General features: G+C 44.2%; 1 protein-coding gene across 4 annotated transcripts in view; it reads right to left on the reverse strand.

Moving 5' to 3' along the window:
- The window catches only part of FBF1 (Fas binding factor 1), a 70883-nt gene extending 63688 nt beyond the window's left edge, over window positions 1–7195 (reverse strand). For all 4 annotated transcript variants that reach the window (XM_073683918.1, XM_073683917.1, XM_073683916.1 and 1 more), the window contains exons 1-4: window positions 6942–7195; window positions 6836–6863; window positions 2810–2851; window positions 1004–1097 (exon numbers count right to left, since the gene is read on the reverse strand). In XM_073683918.1, the coding sequence (XP_073540019.1) occupies window positions 1004–1097; window positions 2810–2851; window positions 6836–6863; window positions 6942–6944 (167 nt within the window). In that variant the 5' untranslated portion in view covers window positions 6945–7195. The remainder of the gene's footprint in view (window positions 1–1003; window positions 1098–2809; window positions 2852–6835; window positions 6864–6941) is intronic.
- Between the last annotated feature and the right edge of the window lie 9710 nt (window positions 7196–16905).

Below are 16905 nucleotides of genomic sequence, written 5' to 3' on the forward strand. Positions count from 1 at the left end.
GGCCGGTGTGTCACTTGGCTCGTGAATATTATATATATGTGTGTCGGCGTGCCACTGAGTTGGACCCGGTCATATGAGGTTTATGAAGTAATAAACTGCTGAGCATTGTTTAAAAACGGAAAGACATTGCACGTGTGCATTGATTGTCGCAGCGAAGCGAGTATCCCCCATTATGATGTCTAGCGCTGCCTTACAAAGCCCACTACCACATCATGGGCACAACTGTTATAGGTCCCTGCTCTATTAAGTGTAGTGTTGTGTGGTGGCCAAAGCACCTACTGGGATATCCAGGTAGGTACCACTGATCCACTGCTGCCAGGTAATGCCACCTTTGGCTCTGGGCAACACCAAAGCCGCACATCACCCCACAGTGACAGATGATTAATAAGTATAGTAACCACTTGGAAAATGCAGCTATTTTTCTTTTTTTTTTGCATACATTTTTTTTCCTACTAATGTCACAAGTGTCATAACTTCTGCAGGACGAGATGTTGTATTAAATTACTCCAGTTCATATTAACATATTGAAAATAATGGAGGAAAAATCCAAATTGAATGAAATTAAAAACATTAATTATGCCATTGTTTTTCGGGTTTCTTCTTAAAGATTTTCCCTTGGTAAAAATGACCTGGCAACTTTGTTCTATGAGTCAGTAGGGTTATGGCGATACCGAATTTCTAGCTACAACTTTTATTGGTACTGTTTCGGGGTCCATATGGCATTTCTGAACCCCCCAGTTTCTAACCTCCTAAATGTCGCTGTGAAAATTAAAAGGCTAGGCTGCTGAAATCAGATCTAGCTCCAATTACAGCGGTTAGTCTGGGGTGCTAGCTGTATACCAGGGCGGGTACCCACGCTGTATGAAGCAGAGTCCCATTCCAAATATGCAGTGGGCACATCCGATGTACATGGGTAGTGGATGTTGCAAATGGGTTAAAGAAAAGTCTATCTGCTTGACCCTGACTCGGATTGTTTCTCTTCCTAAAGAGTAGGTACACTCACTTTTTGGCGGCGCTGGATAAAACACTAGACCGATTTCTGTTTGCAGAAGCCATAGTCAAAGATGGTGCTTTTCGTGGCCTCGGTGGAGATGGATCTGAAACGGTACAAATAAATACAGTTTTGACTGCTTCACCAGTCATTAATAATACATATAGCCTCATGTATATCATGAAAAAATTGGAATTGGATTCTTTAGTTGGGATTAGATATTTTAATCAATGGGCTTTCATGAAACCTAAGAATTCTCTCTTTACAGCTGCTTAATAATGTAGGTAATAAGAGGAGATTCAGAAACTAGGGACCCAATATTAACTCGCTCATTTGAAAAGGTTTTTTTTTAAAAAGTCCAACCCCTCAATCATAATGTATTGTAATAGCAGATATCTGTTGACATCCTATTAATTTGGCCGCCTGCAGGCCACGCTAAAATTGTGGTATTAATGCCACTAGCATGTGACCTCTACGTGTCCCTATGGAGAGAGAAGTCACACAACCATGTCTGATTGTCACATGCACCTTTTATAAAACATTCAGGCTACTTGCAAGTTGTGCCCATGCCAGTGCCATGCTTTATTCCTCCCGGTACCATCTGGGTTTCAGTCACGGGGGAGGTGGGTGGATCAGGCACGAGCTCAGTCACCGCTCTGTGTATAGTGAGTGGCAGCTGTAACCGGACACTCTACAGTGACTGAAAGCCGGCCCTAATGCAGAGTCGGCTGTCAGTCAGTGAAGGGTGCGGTTACAGCCACCACTTTCTATACACAGAGCGGTGACTGAGCCCGTGCCAGAGACCCATCACTGAAACCCATACGCTGCCTGGAGAAATAAAGTTAATTTCCTCCCCGGGAGCGTGGGTCCAAGTGCTGGCGCCGGGCAGGTTCAGAACGTTATTAACCTGCTGGTTAACCCCATGTCTGCAGGTTAATAGCGATTTTTCACGTGACATGATCCCTTTTAAAGGCTATGCACACATTTTTAAATAGTTTTTTTACTTTCTAAATGTGACCTTGCCTCTTTGTTAGGCAGCATTCACAAGTCCGATTTTCACGTTCTGTGTAAGAAGGGTGATTTCCTCACCGTTGTGGGCCTCCTGACCCGGACACAACAGCCTTATACATGCCTATGAAATTTTATAGCTCGGGTGATAAGACCAACAGTCTGTCCGTACACCTTGGTCAGTACTCGGACTATGAAACATGGAAGTATGAAACCAGCCTTATATATTGTTGCTAAAAGGGTGTTGCACAGTGATCTCCACAGCCTTGAAAGAGGAGAAAGCATGTACAGTTTCAGGGAGGGCAGAGAAAGCAGGCTATAAATAATAAGGAAAGCACATCTAAGTTCCCTGAACCATGTCTTATACTTACCAGCCATCGTCTTCAGCTCCTCCCAATGCCGCTCTGGTCTGACGTCACCATCTTGCGACCTCAACTTCTGACTGACCGGAAGTCAGAGGTAACGGTCGCAAGCTCTCAATGCAAGTCTATAAGAGCCTTGTTCTGGCCTCGTTCTGGCTCTCATAGACTTACAATGAGTTGTGACTTTCGGATTGCTCCAGCAAACACTGGAACCATACGGCAGGTCACAAACTGCTGGAAACCTGCAGGAGCGCAGACGAGAATAGCTGAAGACGGTGGCTGGTAAGTAAGAGACTAAGGGCAGAGAACTGAGATTAGAAGCAACGCTCCAGCACTGCCATGAAAACAAACAAAAACCTGGAGTGGTGCTTTAACTAAAATGTAACCACTAACTAGCACTGTCCTCTCATGGAGCCCTAGTCTTATGTTTCTCTGCAGTCTAACTCACCATCATCACCAAGAAGATCTCCAAGGACGTCATCGATAGAATCTAAAAAGGTTATAGAAATAATTGACAAATAACGTAAGATTGATAATATTAATACAGCAAATTAAGAACTAAAAATGTAAAACAAAAAATATGAAAATAAATCAGGATGTGATCACACATTTAGGCCTTCTAAACAGTACATTCAATTTTCGTTTTTGTATTTGCAATTTTTCACTTCTTCCTAGAGTGATAACTTTCTATATTTCTATGTCGTCGTAACGACTTTACTGACACCTATCCGGTGAAACAAACAAAAAAAAAAACCCTGAACTGGTACCTTAACTTTATTTTTAACATGGTCAGATAGGGGTGTGATTTGAATTTTTAAGGGATTAAAAATTGTTTTTACTTTTTTTTTTTTTTTTTTTAAATCCTGAGGACTACTTTGACCATTTGTACCATAAACAGCAATACCATAGTATAGTAGTATATAATATTGCAGCATATAGTGTTAATCACGGTCTCCTACATCCTGGGCTTCACAACAGAGCAGGCTTTCAGCTGCTACGGTAGCCCATCAGCAGGGGCTGATAGTCGCCTAAACGGATGTGTCACCGAGATGGTGCAGACTAAATAACACTGTCAATGACTAACAGTGGACTTTTAAAGCTAACTACGGTAAGCAGCAGCGATTGGAGCTGTTAGGTTAAGTTTCCACAATAAGTTTTTAAAGCTGCGTATTTTCACTGCGCAAAAAACTTAGCGTCTAAAAATCTCATGCCCACTGGTTTTTCTCTTTAACGCTGTGTAAACTGACCTGCGGTGCGTGTTTGAATTTCACAACATGCCAATTTCTCTAGCGGATTTGTAGAGCTTTATGTGCGGATTTTACCCAACTGCATTAGATGTGGAAATTCCACAGGTAAAAATTTCTTAAGCGTATATAGTTCATTTCCGCTAAGGAAACACACTAAAAAAGCATGTAATCTGCACATGGCTGTATCAATAAAGTTTTGTCAAAGCTAAATACCACGAAATATCAAAAATAATGAAACTTTATTTAAGATATGATAGACTAAAAATAGACAAAAAAACGCAGTTAACATAATTTACCTAATAGGTGTAGACATTCTGAAAACATCAAAAACTCACTAAATACTCCTCGTGGGGACACAGCCTTAGAGGCAGATGCTGGCTACATAACATAGCTGGCACCAGCCATGTGTGGAGCTAGCTCAATTCCTGAGCCCGCTCCACACACCTCAACACACTCCCAGGATCGATATATATGTCACGGTGCGTGAAGGGGTTAAGCACCAAAGCCCAAAATTGCTCATGTTTTTTTTCTCCACATGGATCATTTGATGATGTACTGTCACTGCAAATTATTTTCATCATGTAGCCAACAGCTCCATCCCACCAATTCCAACCGTTCTACAGGAGGCACAGTCCACCCCATCTGTACACTTAGCTTAACGCGCACCGGTCAGCAGGATTCTGCTCAGTAAACTACATACACTGTCAGGTGGGCTCTGTTACACTGATTAGAATGATACCTTGGTTGATTAAATCCATCCTGTGGTTCTTGTGTAATCTTTACTTTCAGTTTGGAGATAATGATATGCTTGTGCTTCGGGGGAGCCTGTGGGGGGCGCTCTATCTGGTGCTCTGCTTACATATTCATCTGTATGCTCTTATGACAGATCACTGATCTGCCTCCTATTTTACATAATGCATCTAGTAGTGCGGGGCTAGGTAAATTAGGAGGCAGGTCAGGGAACCACAGGACGGATTTCATCAACCAAGGTATCATATTAATCAGTGTAATGTTGCCCACCTGACAGTGTATGTGATTTACTGAGCACAATCCTGCTGACAAGTGCGCTTTCACTAGGTAATTGCTGTACGTAACCGATGAATGAAGCAAGCAAGGTGGTCATCATATACCCATTTCCCAGTAAGAAAAGTGTGTGTGTTAATGTCTACATCCAGGGTGCCCAACCTTTTTTACCGTCCCTGGGCCACATTGGAAGAACAGTTGTATTTGGTGGCACATCAAATACATAAACACTAACAAAATCTGATGCGCAAAAAAGGTCTGTGCCACCACAAGTAAGCAAAAAAGTCCCGACATAATAAGCAGGTCCCAAGATTGTTACAACTAATAAATATAGAAAATGCAGAATAAAATGCTACACTGAGGCATTTGTATACATCACATAGGAGATACTGAGACTACTGTATACGTCGCATAGGAGACACCAAGACTACTGTATATACATCACATAGGAGACATCAAGACTGCTATACATACATCACATAGGATGCTGTATATACATCACATAGGAGACACTGAGGCTTCTGCATATACATCACATAGGAGACAGTACTGAACGCTGAATATGCATGCACTTAACTCCTCACAAAAACTAAAGGACAGGAGGCTGAAAAAACTGAGCCAGTAGCCCACTCTACTTTTAAAGGGTTGAAGTCATTGAGGGGGTGAGGCTGGTCTCTGCTCACCAGCTTTTCTCCATAGGCTGTGTGCCCAAAAATTAGTTTTCAGTGAGTTTTTGACACTGCGTATTTTTGCTGCATAAAAAAACACAGCTTTCCAGCAAAGTGGATGGGATTTATAGAAATCTCATGACCACTGTACTTTTTTACTCAGCATAAACTGACCAATGATACAGATTTCAAATCTGCAGCATGCGAATTTCTCTTGGGTGTACGCTGAGTTTTCTGTGCAGATTTTTACCATAGACTTGCATTAGATGCGGAAAATCCTCAAGTAAACGCACAATGCATTTTTAGTGTGTTTACGTGGCTGAAACACATCAAATTTGCATGTAATCCGCATATGACTGTATCAATAAAGTTTTGTCAAAGACAAATACCAGGAAGTATAAAAAACAATGTAGCTTTGTTTAAAACATGACATACCAACAAGAGACAAAAACCACAGTGTCAAAAACTCAATAAAAACGCAATGAAAAACCACAAGTAACCTAATTTACATAATGGGTGCAGAAAATCTGGAACATCGAAAACTCACAAATTTCATTGTGGGAACATAGCCTTACAGTATGCACTGACAGTGCGCTCTCTTGCCAGCTCATCACTTCTAATCAGAGCTGGCGAAGGAGCGCACTGTCACTGTGAATTAAAAGGAATATTGCACATTGACAAGATCCTACTGATCAAACGTAGGAATTGACAGCTGACATGTGCTCAGTATAACAGGGGCTAGTCCGGCCCCTGAAACAGATGTCACTGATGATGCTTCGTTTCAAGTAGGTGCAGACGCTGCTGCAGTGACCGCAGCTTCTGCCTCCTGGTGATGTCTCATTTGAGGCTCCCAGCATGCACTGGGGGTTCTCAAACGAAGCGTCATCAAACAGGAAGAAGGTAGGAAAAAATAAACAAAAAGTGAAGCGAGGAGACGATAGTGACTTTTTAATTAACGTATACTAGAAAAGATTGAATTATGACATTAAATAGATATTTAGGATAAAATAAATGTTCATGTCGGACCACCCTGTAAGCACTGTGGCCCACTAGAAATCTGTCTTGGGCCAAATTAACGGCCATCTTCAGGTTGAATTGTCTTGCCGACAAGAAATGCACATACAGTTCTTCTCTAGGGCATATTATTCTCTGTGTCAGAGGAAGACTCCAGCTATTTCCACAACTAAAAATAATCAGTAATGATTTTCAAGCAGAAATGCAGCAGATTTCACGCTACCTATTACCGAGGTAAAGTCCACAGTAAAATTCTTTAACAAAAACAGATGCGCAGTACAGGTCCATTTCCGCTGCAGATCTGTTATAACATCAGTCCTATGTGGACGCACCAATAAGTTACGCAGTGACCAGATGAAGAACTACAACTCTAAGCATGCCCTGGCAGATTCATGCTGAGAGCTATAACATCCGGACAGACATATTTTGGGAACTACTGCACCAGACCTTTACATAATTCATAGTAAATATTGCAAATCCCATTAGTGACAGTAGGAGTAACAGAGGAACACAATTACTCACCTTTAAATCCAGTCTTATTTTTGGAAGCCTGAAATACAGAATAGTCAGCAGTAAATCGCAGGCGGTCACATGACCATGATGGATGGATATTACGGGGCTCACTCACCATACTGCAGCACAGGGCCGCCTCATACACGGCGCCTGCCGGGAGTGGCAGCCATAACAAAGACGCACTCAGCCCAGAATACCGCAGCTACACGGCACACAGCATGCGGCGTCCTCCTGTTACCATGGCAGCCGATATTTCCGAGTCTCCTCCCCTCCCACCATGGCCGTGCGATTACTCGTTATCAGGGCCACTCACATTAACCGCCACTGCATCCATGTCCTGCAGTAGAAGTGCTTCCGGTGTGCGAGAACTGCATTGTGGGAATTGTAGTTTACTGTTTGCGGCGGCCATAGTGAAGCTTGGAGGAAGAATTTATGGGGCTGCACGGGATTTCTGTCATGAGTAATGGTGGAAGCGGTTCTATAGTACATGGAAGGGTTAATTTTTCAAGTGTTTTAACAAAACTAATGAAAGGAAGACGTAGCAGTTGCAGCCTATCAGATGCCTACTCTCATTTCTCAAAGCCTCTTTTGAAAATGAAAGCAACAATTTAATTGGTTGTATGGGCAACTGCTTATCTTTCCCTGGCAACAGTTTTGATAAATCTCCACAATTGAGGGAAAATGAACTGATCTTTCCCAGTTCTGCATAAGCCCCCTTTCACACTGCGTTCTTCCCCTCGCTCAGTGATCCCGTCGTGGCTTATGTCCAAACCCCTGCAAAACAGGATTCGGGAGTATGCACCGAAGGGCCATTGACTATAATGGTACTGACAGAGTCAACGTGCGTTCCGCCATGCATAATTTTCGGATGTGTACACCTACTGGAGGCGGGCACCCAGACACAGGCTACTACGTCCGGGTGTCTGTCTCCAGTAGGCGTACACACCTGAAAATTATGCATGGCGGAACGCACGTTGACTCTGTCAGCACCATTACAGTCTATGGCTCCATCGGCACATACGTCCGAATTCCTTTTTGCGGGGGGTTTAGATGTAAACACCGATGGGACCAACGAAAGTGGACAAAAAGCAATGTAAATGCACCCTTCCTCTTCTTTCTGGGGGTGTCAGGTGAGTGAGCTGACCCCAGCAGCCGGCGGTTGCCAGCAGGGGTTCAGTAGCTTAGCATGATATTTTTTGTTCACACTATCATGAGCCCATTATCACAATGTATCTGACAATCCCTTTAATTATTATTATTTATTATTATAGCGCTGTGGAGGTTTCACCAATTTAAGATACACTTGGTAACTGCTCTCCTCCAAATTAAAGATGTCCGAGTGAATGCAAAGAAGCTAATTAACCAGATTTGCTAATCTGGTTGAAAAACTTCACTCAGAGACTGAACCACGCAAAATGGTATACTTTATTACGTAGACATGGGGTTATATAGTATTCTACTTCTAGGTGGGATTAGTAAAATTCATTGCTCTTTCTGATAGCTTGGCACACTGCAATTTGCTCATCCATGTATCTCTTGGCTTCAGTAACACCTTAGGAATTCTGATGGGAGGGGTGAAGTCGTCTCTCAGCGCCATCTTTGCCAACTGGACATGAATCTCTCTGTTATCAGCCATGCATATGCATACGTCATTCCCAGGAAATCAGTTGTTCATGTGTACAATAAGAATAGAAACTGTTTTCATTAACTATTAACATAATCCATGTGCATATACACATTTGCATACATACATACATATAGATTATTCCATCATATCTATATTAATTCACACTGATTAGGTAATCTATTAAAAGAAACAAATTGATTTTCTATAATATATATATTTTACCTTGACAGACCCCCCTAAAATCAATTATTTGCTATGTGCCCACGATGCAGAAATGAAGCAGAAAATTTCTGCAGCGTTTCTGCATCTCCCTTGCCAGAAAAAACGCATGCAGATTGTGCATGCGTTTTTCCTGCAGAATACGTGCGGAATACATGCGGATTCACATGCGTACCCACATGCGTTAACGCATGTGTTTCCGCATGTGGACTGACAAGCACTTTCCAGGCGATAGCATCACTTGGAAAGTGCTTGACAACTAGGTCACACTGTATAAATCCATGCAAATAGCATGGATTTATATAGTGTGACCGTAAAAATAAAAAAATAAAGCTATACTTGCCTCCGATGCCCCGCCTCGTGTGCTGTCGCGCTCGTCCTGGCTTCTTCCTGGTTGCCGGGCTCTCGCGAAACAGCCTGCGGTCACATGACCGCGACGTCATCTCAGGTCCTGGAAGTTAAGCGCTGCCGGCAAGCAGAGAGAAGCCGCCGGACAGGTGAATATAACTATTTATTTTATTCTTTTTTTTACAGGTACAATGGTACCCAGGTCTGGATGAGAGTCTTCTCTCCTCCAGAACTGGGTACCATCCGCACATTGAAACGCATATTATCCGCGTGTACAAATGTACAGACACGGATTATATGCGTCTCAATGCAAGTCAATGGCGGCGCTTCCGCTGCGCTTCCGCAAAATTAATGAACATGCTGCGGATTTATGAGCGCTGCAGAAACGCTGCGGAAAAATCCACAGCATGTACATTGACATTGCTGAATCCCCTTGGGGACCATGGGGTGCGGATTACCATGCGTTTTTGATGCGTTTCCGCTGCGGAAATTCCGCAGCGGAAACGCATAAAAAACGCATCGTGGGCATGCAGCCTTAATATCCATATGCTAAAAATCAGAGGGGGAGAAGGAATTGACCCTATGTTAAGACTATTCTGGAACTCTACGATGTGGCAGGTGCCCTGTCCCTTTTAGACGGACCCACCGACGTTTCCTAAATCTAACTCAAACGGAGACCTACAGGAAAGGGATGGAGACCCTAAAAGATCTAGTGACTGGGTAATCGAGGGCCACCCCTAACACAGACATATGGATATTAACTTTACAAACTCATTTACTTCCGGTAATCTCTCTGGTACAACACCTTTGTTCTAAGGGGAACTGTTTGTTCATAGGCCTCTGCATTAGACTCCTCGGACAAGACGCTGACAGTTACTGCTGCATCTACTGTTTTAGCAATTAACCTATTGACACAGGTAATCACACAGATCAGCAATACACAAATTAGAATTATGACACTTAGTAAAATAATTCCCCCTTGGATTAACCAACTCTTCCAATCTCCCATCCAAGAAAAATATTTATCCCAGGGATCAGTCACACCTGAATTCCTTTTCAGTTCTTCACTTAAATCTGTCACTTTTTTGAGAGCCTTAGTAATTTTCCCTGTGGGGCCGGTATTGTCTGGAATATAAGTACAACAATGTTCACCTATCATTTTGCATACCTCTCCTTTTTCTGCAAGTAACATATCCAGAGCTATTCTGTTTTGGAAGGCCATGGTAGATGTGGGTGCTAGTTGGTCAGTTATCCCTTGTAAGGCATCTTTGGTGTAATTGACAAATCGTTGTTGGTTATAATATACAGTACAGACCAAAAGTTTGGACACACCTTCTCATTTATAGATTTTTCTGTATTTTCATGACTATGAAAATTGTACATTCTCACTGAAGGCATCAAAACTATGAATTAACACATGTGGAATTATATACTTAACAAAAAAGTGTGAAACAACTGAAAATATGTCTTATATTCTAGGTTCTTCAAAGTATCCACCTTTTGCTTTGATGACTGCTTTGCCCACTCTTGGCATTCTTTTGATGAGCTTCAAGAGGTAGTCACCGGAAATGGTTTTCACTTCACAGGTGTGCCCTGTCAGGTTTAATAAGTGGGATTTCTTGCCTTATAAATGGGTTTGGGACCATCAGTTGTGTTGTGCAGAAGTCTGGTGGATACACAGCTGATAGTCCTACTGAATAGACTGTTAGAATTTGTATTATGGCAAGAAAAAAGCAGCTAAATAAAGAAAAACGAGTGGCCATCATTACTTTAAGAAATGAAGGTCAGTCAGTGCGAAAAATTGGGAAAACTTTGAAAGTGTCCCCAAGTGAAGTGGCAAAAACCATCAAGCGCTACAAAGAAACTGGCTCACATGAGGACCGCCCCAGGAAAGGAAGACCAAGAGTCACCTCTGCTTCTGAGGACAAGTTTATCCGAGTCACCAGCCTCAGAAATCGCAGGTTAACAGCAACTCAGATTAGAGACCAAGTCATTGCCACACAGAGTTTTAGCAGCAGACACATCTCTACAACAACTGTTAAGAGGAGACTTTGTGCAGCAGGCCTTCATGGTAAAATAGCTCCTAGGAAACCACTGCTACCAACAGGCAACAAGCAGAATAGACTTGTTTGGACGAAAGAACACAAGGAATGGACATTAGACCAGTGGAAATCTGTGCTTTGGTCTGATGAGTCTAAATTTGAGATCTTTGGTTCCAACCACCGTGTCTTTGTGCGACGCAGAAAAGGTGAACGGATGCACTCTACATGCCTGGTTCCCACTGTGAAGCATGGAGGAGGAGGTGTGATGGTGTGGGAGTGCTTTGCTGGTGACACTGTTGGGGATTTATTCAAAACTGAAGGCATACTGAACCAGCATGGCTACCACAGCATCTTGCAGCGGCATGCTATTCCATCCGGTTTGCGTTTAGTTGGACCATTATTTATTTTTCAACAGGACAATGACCCCAAACACACCTCCAGGCTGTGTAAGGGCTATTTGACCAAGAAGGAGAGTGATGGGGTGCTACGCCAGATGACCTGGCCTCCACAGTCACCAGACCTGAACAAAATCGAGATGGTTTGGGGTGAGCTGGACCGCAGAGTGAAGGCAAAAGGGCCAACAAGTGCTAAGCATCTCTGGGAACTCCTTCAAGATTGTTGGAAGACCATTTCCGGTGACTACCTCTTGAAGCTCATCAAGAGAATGCCAAGAGTGGGCAAAGCAGTCATCAAAGCAAAAGGTGGCTACTTTGAAGAACCTAGAATATAAGACATATTTTCAGTTGTTTCACACTTTTTTGTTAAGTATATAATTCCACATGTGTTAATTCATAGTTTTGATGCCTTCAGTGTGAATGTACAATTTTCATAGTCATGAAAATACAGAAATTTCTATAAATGAGAAGGTGTGTCCAAACTTTTGGTCTGTACTGTATGTAATTTATCCAATCTACGTTCTTGTTAACGGTTATTATGGTATTATGGACTCAGATCCCGCCTTCACTTGGTCTCGGGCCTTGAATTCATCTGGCACCCCCCTAGGCACTCCGAGAACATCAATATACGGTATATATGTAGGTCAAAACTGCCTTTGGGGTTAACTTCTCTCTTGGCCCTGTATGTACCTGCAAACGCAGCCTTTATTTCCTCTTTGGATTCCTGGGACTCAGGTATAAGGTAAACAGACATTATTGCTTTAGTTAAGGCACATTCCCCAGCCGTAGTCACCTGCGTTCCACCCAACAGCACCCCAGTAATCACATTTTTGTCCCCAGTAATTGTCAGTAACACAGATATATTGGTCAGCGTCCACCCACAAAGCTCTTAACCAGTCACAACTCTATCTCTCATACCAGGGGCGTACATAGAAATCATGGGGCCCCATAGCAGAAGCTCTAATTGGCCCCCCCCCCCCAAATAAATAAATAAATATTTGTCTGTGTCAGAGAAGAGCAGATCTCACAACTTTCCAGCCTTTACATAGTAATTTTCCTCCTGCTAAAGTCCTAGATCCCTCTTTCATTTCCCCATAAAGTATGATGCCAACAAAAGTGCCCCCCAAAAACAGTATGATACCCCCATGGTGCATTCCTCCACATTAGCCTCCACATGCACAGTATAATGACCCTACAGTACCCCACTTCAACTCCCAAGGCAAAGTATGGTGACACCAACACAGTATGATCCCTCAACTGTGACCCCCACAGAGCCCTCCATACACTATAATGGGCTTACATACAGTATAATGGCCTGCACTAGCCCTCCAAACAGTATAATGGCCCCCCACATAGCCCTCAAAATATTATAATGGCCCCACATAGCCTTCCATATAGTATAATAAGCCAATGATAATCCTCCATATAGTATAATGCGCCCCCATAATCCTCCATATAGTATAATACGCCCCCCATAATCCTCCATATAGTATAATGAACTTCCCATGGTCCTCCATAGAATATAATTCACTCCCCACAGTCCTCCATACAGTATATTACACACCCCATAGGGTAAAATGCAGCCCCCATATAGTATAATGCACCCCACAGTCCTGCAGTATTATGGGCACCACGTACTCACTGATTTTTAAAATACCGTATATTTTAAATAAGCCGACCCGAGTATAAGCCGAGGCCCCTAATTTTACTACAAAAAAACTGGAAAAACGTATTGACTCGAGTGTAAGCCTAGGGTGGGAAATGCAGCAGCTAATAGTAAATTTCCCAATCCTGGTATGTATGGCACCGCTCATCCCCCAATCCTGGTACATATGGCACCTCTCATCCCCCAATCCTGGTATGTGTGGCCTCCTCAATCCCCCAATCCTGGTATGTGTGGCCTCCTCAATCCCTCAATCCTGGTATGTGTGGCCTTCTCAATCCCCCAATTCTGGTATGTGTGGCCTCCTCAATCCTGGTATGTGTGGCCTCCTCAATCCCCCAATCCTGGTATGTGTGGTCTCCTCAATCCCCCAATCATGGTATGTGTGGCGTCCCCAATCCTGGTATGTGTGGCCTCCTCAATCCCCCAATCCTGGTATGTGTGGCCTCCTCAATCCCCCAATCCTGGTATGTGTGGCCTCCTCAATCCCCCAATACTGGTATGTGTGGCCTCCTCAATCACCTAATCCTGGTATGTGTGGTCTCCCCAATCCCCTATCCTGGCATGTGTGGCCTCCTCAATCCCCCAATCCTGGTATGTGTGACCTCCTCAATCCCCCAATCCTGGTATGTGTGGCTTCCTCAATCCCCCAATCCTGGTATGCGTGGCCTCCTCAATCCCCCAATCCTGGTATGCGTGGCCTCCTCAATCACACAATCCTGGTATGCGTGGCCCCCTCAATCCCCCAATCCTGGTATATGTGGTCCCCTCAATCCCTCAATCTTGGTATGTGTGGCCCCCCAAACCCACAATCCTGGTATATATGGCCCCCTCATCCCCCAATCACTGCACACACAAAAAAAATAAACACTAATACTCACCTTCCTTCCTCACCTCTCCTCCAGCGCTGCGTCCTGTTTGCTGCAGCTCATGTCGGCATCTGAGCAACGCGCATTCTCAGATACCGAGGTGAGCTGCTGCTGCCGGCATATTCACTCCTCTCCATGCCAGGACTATGGGCGTCGAGAAGCGTGAATATGCATTCTCTTTAGTAGCAGGCACTGTCAGCAGGAGCTGCGACTCAGCGCTCCTCCGTGCTCACTACTAAAGAGAATGAATACTCCCTCTTCTCCACTCCCATGGGTGTGGAGAAGAGGGAATATTCATGTCCCTTTTAGCAGCGGGCACACGTGATAGCTGCTTCAGCAGCTACTGTGTGTGCTCCGCTCCGCCGCAACCTCCCTCCCCCCACCACTATCCACCAATACTCACCTATACAACTCGTCCCCCCGCTGCTTGGGGCCCCTCGGCTCACGGGCCCCCCGCGGTCAGGGGCCCCATAGCAGTGGCGTGGTCTGCTGCCTTTGGCGGTACGCCACTGTCTCATACCCCCTACAAGATACTATCCCACAATAATCAAATTGGAAAGTAACCACATTCAAGGAAGTGTTGTACCAGAAAACTGGAATATCATTCTCTTTAGTAATAATTGCTTGGAATGCACGTGTTACCGTAACAAAGGCTTCCCCCATAGCTACCGTCATCAGAAAAAGGAACATTAGGGTTGCGGGTCTGAGTCCTCCTTCTTGCAGTCGGATGCGTGGACCCATGATGTTCGACCTTCACAGCGTTAGGTGATGTAAGCAACACTTGGTAGGGCCCTTCAAATCTGGCATCCAGTGCGCCTCGCACGTGACTCTTTATCCAGACAAAATCTCCAGGCTGGATGCTGTGAGTACCTGGTTCAAGATCTGAGTCTGGAATAGAAGAGTACACTGTAGCATGTGTTAGTTTTAACTCTTTAGCAAGTCCAACAACAAAATTCACAAGCTTATCATTCCCTGAACTAAGCTGCTGTGGGTAATATCGACCCATTCTGGGTGGCCCCCCAAACAAGATCTCATATGATGTGAGCCCTGTGGGTTGTCTCGGGGTATTTCAGACTGAATATAGGGCAATAGGCAGCACCTCCGGCCATAGAAGTGACAATTCTTTACTGGCTCTAAGAATTTTGTTTGTCAAAGTGCCATTCATCCTTTCAACTTTGCCGTTACTTTGAGGATGATAAGGAGTATGCAGGCCCAAATCCGCCCCAATCATCTCCCAGATTGATTTGGTAGCTTCTGCAGTGAAGGCGGGTCCTTGATCACTTTCAATCACTTCTGGAATCCCGAATCTGCAGATAAGTTCTGCCAGAAGTCTTTTCATTGTAGTTCTAGCGGTCATGTTGGCTACTGGGTATGCTTCTGTCCAGCCGGAAAACATATCCACCACCACCAGAACATATTCATATCTTCCACTCTTGGGTAATTGCATATGATCAATTTGGATTCTCTGGAAAGGATACTGTGACTTTGCCAGTTTCTTCTTTGGCACATGTTCTGTTCTTCCAGTATTACAAGTGCTACAAATCTCAGTCACAGCTCCTAGTATAGTTTGTAGCAAGAACTGAGATCTTGGGTACAATATAGAGTTTATTGATAGCTGAAATCATCTGATTCTTCCCTCTATGTACCTTTCCATGAGCTCACTAAACCACTGCAGGATACAGTGCTCTTGGCAGACATATTCTTCTTCCCACTCTCCAGATTCCGTCATTACAAAACATTCCTCCCCATCCGATCCGTCCTTGTTTTTTCTTCTTCTGTTACCGCATTCTGCCGATCCACTAAAGTCCTGTGTTCCGGATTCTCTTCCAGTCTTTGCTCCTCTTCATCTTCCTCCTCTTCTTCTTCCAACCCCAAATTTCTCATTCCCATTTCTTCCTCATCCCCTCATTGTCTCTGACTTCTGGTGAGCACAAACACCTCCGTACCCCCCGACACCTCTGCTTCCTCTGGAAATATTGGTTCCATAGCTGCTGCTTTTGCTGTAATGTCAGCCAGATGATTCCCCTTGGCTTCCTCCGAATTCAGTTTCCCATGAGCCTTAATTTTGATCACAGCCACTTGACTAGGTAACTTCAGAGCTTCTAGCAGACTTCTCACTGCCGCTGCATTCCGGATTGGAGCTCCACTGGCTGTCTTGTAGCCCCTCAGGGCCCATATCAGGCCAAAGTCGTGGGCAATCTCGAATCCGTACCTCGAGTCCGTGTAGATATTGGCCACTCGACTCTCTGCGCACTTGCAGGCTTCGGTCAGAGCATATAGTTCGGCCTCTTGAGCTGACATATAAGATGGTAGTGGTCCAGCAGAAACAACTGTTGGTGGGGTCACCACCGCATATCCGGTATGGTAAGTTCCATATTCATCTGCGTATCTGGACCCTCAGTATACAGTTTCAGATCCGCTTCAGGCAGTGGCTGCTCAGATACAGTAGGTAGGTGAGAGGTTTCTGCCTTCATGACCTAAAGCAATCATGGTCACTCAAATCCAGGTATTCATGGTCTTCTGAGGTCCCCCCTAAGTCTTCAGAGCAGTCCCCCCTTGACAGAGGAAGCAGAGTGGAGGGGTTCAAGACAGTACATCGCCGAAGAGCTATATTTTCTGGTAAAAGGAGCTCACATTGGATTCTGACACAACGTTGCATAGATAGATGGTTGTGCTGGGTTTGTGCAAGGATAGCTTTCAAATCATGAGGGGCCAGTATAGTTGTAGGATGGCCAAGTACAACATCTGCTGTTCTGTGGAGGAGTTCTGTAGCTGCCAGCACTGCTTTGAGGCATATTGGAGCTGTTTGCGCCACTGGATCCAATTTACTGGAAAATATCCGATGTGGCCTCCATGTTTTTGTGCCAGAACTCTTGAGGCATGGCCACACGCTTCAGAGACAAATAGAAAGAATGG

Source organism: Phyllobates terribilis, unplaced genomic scaffold (assembly GCF_046119375.1).
Source record: "Phyllobates terribilis strain yellow unplaced genomic scaffold, ASM4611937v1 Scaffold_5__5_contigs__length_657084704, whole genome shotgun sequence".
Classification (NCBI taxonomy): domain Eukaryota; kingdom Metazoa; phylum Chordata; class Amphibia; order Anura; family Dendrobatidae; genus Phyllobates; species Phyllobates terribilis.